This window comes from Nematolebias whitei, chromosome 2 (genome assembly GCF_014905685.2).
Source record: "Nematolebias whitei isolate Nwh7 chromosome 2, NemWhi1, whole genome shotgun sequence".
NCBI lineage: Eukaryota > Metazoa > Chordata > Actinopteri > Cyprinodontiformes > Rivulidae > Nematolebias > Nematolebias whitei.
Genome location: NC_056499.1, coordinates 23,378,785 through 23,386,309, shown reverse-complemented (window position 1 = coordinate 23,386,309; position 7,525 = coordinate 23,378,785). Strand labels below are relative to the sequence as shown.

The 7,525-nt window shown below is 40.3% G+C and overlaps 1 protein-coding gene across 1 annotated transcript in view; it reads right to left on the bottom strand.

Moving 5' to 3' along the window:
- Positions 1–488: 488 nt before the first annotated feature.
- The window catches only part of chrna3 (cholinergic receptor, nicotinic, alpha 3), an 8,685-nt gene continuing 1,648 nt past the window's right edge, over positions 489–7,525 (bottom strand). Inside the window, exons 3-6 of the mRNA XM_037697560.1 lie at positions 4,321–4,365; positions 2,714–2,823; positions 1,423–2,623; positions 489–807 (exon numbers count right to left, since the gene is read on the bottom strand). Coding sequence (XP_037553488.1) covers positions 679–807; positions 1,423–2,623; positions 2,714–2,823; positions 4,321–4,365 — 1,485 coding nt within the window. The 3' untranslated portion in view covers positions 489–678. The remainder of the gene's footprint in view (positions 808–1,422; positions 2,624–2,713; positions 2,824–4,320; positions 4,366–7,525) is intronic.

The following is a 7,525-nucleotide window of genomic DNA, read 5'->3' as shown; positions in this document are numbered from 1 at the left end:
AATAATATGTCCATCACTTTGTTGGAATTGAAGTAAAACATGTTCTTTAAATTCAGCAAGATACACTCTCCTCCACTTGTTTCCTCGAACAAAAACACAGATGCTGCATTACTTTACATCTTTGAGGAAAACTGTACATGTGGTATGATTGATAACTACTGTCCTTTGAAATGTCATTTTATTGTCCATAAAATTTGGAGTCTCACGGCTCACAGTGACAAATGTGAACAATCAGCATCTTGTATTAAAATGACTGGCACTGCGAGGATATTTGCGACACCAGCAGAGCTGAAACAAAACAAGTAAAACCTTCATTTATTCATCTTACAGCACAGACCGCTGCTACAAGTTTCATATTTACATCAATGTTTGAACACTTCCTGGTGATGGATACTCCCAAATTCATTTGATTTTCTCTGAGGCTGGAGTACAAGCCAAAACTCTCCAAACAAAATAGTGATTTTTTTTAAAATATAATTTATCTGTCCTGTTTTTTTTTTTTTTACTTTAATAGTATTTTTCAGCTAATAAATTCCAAAACACAAACAACTCAAACAGTGTCATTTTTTCTTTCTGGACTGTGTTCTCTGTTTTTAACTCACTCCTTGACATCACCAGAATCATCGCATCAGCTGTGTGCCTTTGATCATTCTGCAGTATTAGTTTTATAAAATTCAATCAGATATCCTCTCCGAGTAATAGGGGCTGGAGGAAGAGGCCAGCTGTTCCCAGGATACAGACGAGGATAAAAACCCACAGGAAAATCCGGTCGATAACCATGGCAACGTACTTCCAGTCATCTTGGACCTGCAACAGTGAAAAAAAATCAGCGTTAGAATGACACTGCTATTGTTTCTATGGAAAAAAAGCCCTACAAAGCCCTCAAAAACCTAGCTCCATCTTATATTACATATCTTATTGTCCCATATTTTCCTAACAGAGCACTTCACTCTCAGACTCAAGGCTTACTTGTGGTTCCTAGAGTTTCCAAAAGTAGGAGGAAGATCTTTCAGTTATCAGGCTCCTCTCTTGTGGAACCAACTTCCAGTTTCTGTCCGTGAGGCTGACACATTGTCCAGTTTGAAGACTGGGATTAAATTAATCCTATAGTTAGGGTTGGCTTATGCTGCTGTAAGCTTAAACTACTGGACCACTGAGGACATGAGAACAAATTGGCCTCATTTCTTTAAATGAATTGTTACAAATGAATAGTTTTTGATTCTATTTAAATCTTAACATGTGATTCTCGGCCTGCGCCACCACTCCCTCCAGTCTGCTGTTCAGATAAGTAATGTTATTAACTTACTTTATATATACCAATATATGAATGTTTTTGTTCAGTGCCCCGAGATGACTTCTGTTGTGATGGAGCTATATAAATAAACTGAAATGAATTGAATTGAAAACAATTTTTACTCTTACCTCCTGTGCCTCATTCTGCAGTCTCATGTTCTCTGCTATGTATTTAACACTCTCGATGGCTTCCCGGACCTCAGGCGAGAGCGGCAAGTGTAACATGATTCCTCCATCCAGAGACTCCGAGCTGGAGCACCGACTCTCCATTCCGACCCCGGCCGTACCACCTCCAGTCATGGCCCCCAGGCTGCCCAGTCCACCACTCCCTCCTCCAGAGTCTGAGGGCAGTTTGCCTGATCTCTTTTGCCAGCAGCAGTTGCAGCGCCCTTCACAGCACAAGAAACCAGAGCCGGCACATTTGGCGGAATCGCCACTCAGGTTGTTGAGATTGGTGAGCTCGGTGTTGTTCAAGAGCCGTTGTCGGTTTGCGAGGCTCGACACCACGCTGGAGGCCAGAGCGTGAGGCTTGTGTTGCTTTTGCAGCGTACTTGAAGAATGAACAGCGCAGGTTCTCGAATGCATCGCCTGAACGTTGCCAGTGACGGGAACCTTCTCCGGGTCCCGCTCAGGCCTGGTCATGAACATCACTCGAGGTAGCAGACCCAGGAACACACGTCGCACCCAGCAGGGCATGGTGTGTGTCTTTGGTGTGCGGTAGTGGACATTCAATACAAAAACAGTGATGACAATAGAGAGGGTGACAAAAATCATAGTGAAGAGGAGGTACTCGCCAATCAAGGGTATGACTAAAGAGGTGGAAGGGATGGTCTCTGTTATGACGAGGAGGAAGACAGTCAAAGACAGCAGGACAGAGATACACAGTGTGACTTTCTCTCCACAGTCAGATGGCAGGTAGAAGACGAGCACCGTGAGGAAGGAGATCAGGAGGCAGGGGATGATCATGTTGATGGTGTAGAAAAGAGGCAGGCGGCGGATGTACAAGGAGTATGTGATATCTGTGTAGATTTCCTCGCAGCAGTTGTATTTAATGTCGTGTTTGTAGCCGGGCGCATCGATGATTATCCACTCGCCGGTCTCCCAGAAGTCCTTTAGATTGATAGTTGATCCAATCAGCACCAGGTCAATCTTGGCCTTGTCGTAGGTCCAGGAGCCAAACTTCATCGTGCAGTTTTGGTAGTCAAAGGGGAAGTATGTGACATCTATCTTGCAGGAGCTTTTAAATATAGCAGGGGGGATCCAAGTAACGTCCCCGTTGTAACGGAGGAGAGCTTTGGTTTTGTCATCAACTTGGAAATCTCCAACTGCACTGTAAAACACAACAACGGTGTTATGTTTGAGTGAAACAGCAGTGCAAGTTTACAGTGAAAGAATATCATTCATTTGTTGTTCCACTCACTTGTTGTACAGAACAATGTCTGGCTTCCATATTCTGCTGGATGGTACTCGAATAAACTCAACACCTCCAAAGTCTTTGGGGTTCCATTTGAGTTTGTAGTCATTCCAGATCTGAGGAAAAGTATTTCAGTATCCGTAATCAGAATATTTCATTTTAAAATGTTGGATAAGTTCTAGTACCAGACAGAATCATGTTAAAGTAGAATCTAACAGTACCATGTTAAGAAATTAAAAATAAAAACTCTATTTATTTTGCTTCTTTTTTTTTTTACTTTTAGCTGGTAAACCAGCCAGATAATAAAAAAAAAAAGTTTTTTAAAAATTACATTTGAGTCTCTCTTCAATATAAATCTACTCATCTAATGCAGGGGTGATGATGATGTAAAGATTTATAAAACAGTATTTCATGGATTGCTATGTAATCTTTGAAAATGAAGTTGAATTAAGACAACTAAAGTTTGGCTTGCTCTGACTGTTATCTTATTTTCCTTGAACGAACATCTTCCAAATTGATAATGTTCGATTCAGTTCAATTCAGCCTTTATTTATACAGGTTAGTCTCATTGAGCCTCGAGGACTCATTTACAAGAGAGATTTATTATTACCTATTGCAGGTAAGATACTGATTACTGATAACAGCACCACAGAACACACCTGAAAAAAAAACAACTAAACTATTCGTTTAAATTACTGGTAGACACACTTGTTTCAGAAATATTTTAATGCTACAATCATGTTTCTCAGTATATTTTATTTTTCTAAATGATTTAGAAAGCATTCTCTTGTGAAATGTCTCTGACTAAAGCAAACAAACCCCACCTTTTTCTGTTGTGGTACATAAAAAGACCTTAGACTTTACGTGTGTGTGTGTGTTTATGTTTATATTTATGTTTACAGTGTGTTTTATGAACCTTTCTCCCATTATGTATGACCCTCTCCTTCAGTCAACTAATGCTCCCCTTGAGACTCATAAAGCTGCAGCATAGCTGACCTGGAGCGGTAAAAGTAGTTAATTTAATTACAAAATTATAAATAAGTTGAGCGTATTGTAAAATTGGGATGGCCAGCAGAGGAAACATTCTTCACTGGTCCAATACGTGCATTCCCAAAGGACACTCTGAAAACAAGTCGATTATATTAAAGAAAGAAACAGTTCGTATTCTCTTAACACCAAACGGCCATTACAGCTGAGACCTTTAAAAGAAAGAGCTTCAGAGCTGGGGAGGATTTCCTGAGTGCTTCATTGCTCTGTGCTTCATGGAAGCAGAGGCCGAATGTGAGACGAAAAGCCTTTGAGCATGTGCACTAATAGCCTTGTTTAAGGTGATTATTAAACACAACTCAAGTTTACAATTTTCATGTGCAGTTTGATGCATAAACGTAAAAAGCACAAACATCAAATTGAATGTGAAATATAAATTAGGTTTGTTTGATCAGGTTTTTCATCTTAACCTTCGTGACATGAATCAGTGTGTTTAAAAAGCTTCCGCCTATGAATAATATATCATGTCAGTCTAGAGGGGAGAATCATGTATGACAGCAGGCTGGATCTGTCCTTCATGCTCTTTTCTCAACATTCAATGTCACCGCCGTGGACCGCACACTTACATGTCTCAGCCACAGATTGGTCTCCATGATCTGATTGACTTCATCCTGAGAACAAGACAAATTGGTTCATGAAATCAGAGCCAAAGAAAACAAATAAATGATACAATTTTAGGGCAAAACTGGAAATTTAAAGTTGCATGTGTTCATGTAATTCACTGCTGATTGTTTGAGGGCTTTAAAGTATCCCTGACACGATGATTCAGACGGATGCACCTGAGTCCTCTGAACCTGAAGCAAAACGCATCTGACAGCTGGAGCTGCGAGGTCAGAGCACAACTTTTATTCTAACAGCTCACTGGGAAAGCTGGAGGAACATGAGGTTGTGGGGAGAAAACCTTAATGGTCAGGATTTTTGTGTGACACAGACCGTGAATGAACCAATCTCATGAGCCAGTGCATAACCTTAACCATTCATGTGACCATCGGAAGAGCTCACAGCTTCTGTGGTAACCAAGAAGCATCAGTATCTGAGTAAATTTTGTAAATTATATTTCCTGTTTTTAGTTTAAACTTTCCTAATCAACATGTTGATGATGTGGCTTGTCATCACAACAGTCAGAAAACAAAGACAAAAAAGCTGAATAGATTAAGTAGTTCATTGATTTCTTTTTTTATGTCATAAAGCAGAAGTTCAGTTTTTTTTAAGGGGAATGCTGTAAAAAGTTGATAAAGAATACGTTACCTGTGTGAATAACTCTTTGCCCAACCTTAGTTTGGAGAAACTGAGTTTAACTTTGATATGGTTGATGAGCTAAAAGCTAATATGTGCAAAACTAAAAGGAATTACTGCAGCCTTAAAACAAATCCAATCTCAAAAATATCATAGAAGTTCATACAAACACTATTTTATATGGTCATTAAAAAATAAATCAGAATTTTCCTTCTAGAAGTGTTTAAGTCAGGCTGCACCAGTTGCTACTGCAGTCATTTGGACTTACAAATAACTACAAAATCTGATGTATGTCTTCTTCTTCTTTTGGCTTTTCCCTCTTCATGGGTCTCCACAGTGAGTCATCCTCCTCCATCTCACTCTGTCCTCTGAATCCTCTGTCCTCACTCCAACTACCTCCATGTCCTCTCTAACTGCATCCATACATCTCCTTTTTGTCTTTTTTCCTGGCAGCTGCATTTTTAACATCCTTCAACCAATATACCCACTGTCCCTCCTCTGGACATGTCCAAACCATCTCAGCCTGGCCTCTCAAACTTTATCTCCCAGTTGTTCAAGCTGTGCTGTACCTCTGATGATCTCATTCCTAATCTTATCCATCCTTGTCACTCCTAACGAGAACCTCAGCATCATAGAGTAGTCCACGGGGATTCCTGCCTGACCTCATCTGTTAGTCTGTCCATCACCAGGGCAAACAAGAAGGAGCTCAGAGCTGATCCATGATGCAATCCCACCTCCACCTTGAAGCTATTTTATAGGTCAATCTATGTTCCTCCCTATTTTGGAAATAAGAGTTAACTACAAACATTTCCATTTTCTTGGCAAAGTCCACCATCATCTGTCCTTCCTGGTTTCTTTCCTTGACACCAAACCTACCCATCACTTCCTCATCCCCTCTGTTTCAATCACCAACATGTCCATTCAGGTCTGCTCCGATCACCATTCTCTCCTCCCTGGGAATACTCTCTATCACTTCATCCAGATCCTTTCAAAATGTATATTTCTCCTCCACATCACATCCGACCTGTGGAGCATAACCACTGACAACATTTAGCATCAGACCTTATACTTCTACCTTCAGGCACATCACCCTATCTGGCACTCTTTTCACCTCTACTACATTCTTTGCCAACTCCTCCTTCAGGACCAGCCCTACTCCCTTTCTCTTTCTATCCACACCATGGTAAAACTGTTTAAACCCTGCTCCAATGCTGCGAGCCTTGCTGCCCTTCCACTTGGTCTCTTGGACACATAAAACATCTACCTTCCTTCTCTGCATCATGTCAACCAGCTCTTTACCTTCACCTATTATTGTCCCCACATTTATTGTTGCCACCCTCGGTCGTACATTCTTGACTTTCCTCTTCTCCCTCTATCTACTGACACGTTCCCCTCCTCATAATCTTCAACTAACAGTAGCACAATTTCCTCCGGCACCCTATTTGTCAACAGCATCGGTGGTGGTCATTGTTAACCCGGACCTTGACCAATCTGGTATGGTGTTGCTTTGATGAAGTCGCATGTTAGTTTTGGCACAAGTGTTTTGTGTTCCTGACACAACCCTCAGCATTTACCTGGCTTGAGACTGGCATAAGAGATACACTGGCTTGTGCTCCTGGGCTGGTTTTCTTTTAATGTGTAAAACCGAGTATTGTCAAATAAAAACAATGTAAAGGGTACAAATTCCCTTTAGACTTGGCACCTATCAGACTAGATTAACACTGTCAGAAATATACTGCATTTTTCAAAATTGATGTAGTTTAAACTTTCTATTCACTGCAGGTAAGATAATACATGTTCATGACCTTTCCACAGAACATCAACATGAACTATTGCTTTCAGAGGATATACAGAATGCACTCCCCTCTTCCCCTTTTTGTAAATTTTTTTCCTCTAACTTGAGATTTGTCTTCTCACATCAACATTTTGACATTTAACCTTTGTTAAAATCATGTTTAAAATGCTTGATTGTGCTTCTTGTTTTGTAAATAAACAGTAGGCCTAATCAGTTTATAAATGTACACACTCCTGGTGTATACATGTGGTGTATACATGTACAAGGAACAAAATCCCACCATGTGTCAGTCCGTCTATTTCAATAATAAATATTAATGCCCATTTCAGACATGGCAAAACGCTTTTTTTTTTCCTTCTCCAACAGAAAAATCTGTTTTTAAGAAAACATGCTCTGTGAGCCTGATCTCGGATGGTGGGACAACGACTCCAGCAGCTTGGCTGATGAGCTGTCGATGCTCTAAATGAACTCATATTTTATAATTGGTTCAGGCAAACCAATACCAAGTGCATCTGCGTCAGGGAGCACCAGGTGTTGATGAAGAAAAACAGGCATCTATCAGCTGCAGCTCAGTGGCCTGCTACATTAAATGAGGTTGTTTTTTTGTTTTTAACAACTCAATTCACTCATCATCAGTGATGTTACCCAAGATAAAATGAATGTAAGAAAACAAATATTTTGATAAATACACAAACACACACACACACGCACACACACACACACACACACACATACACACA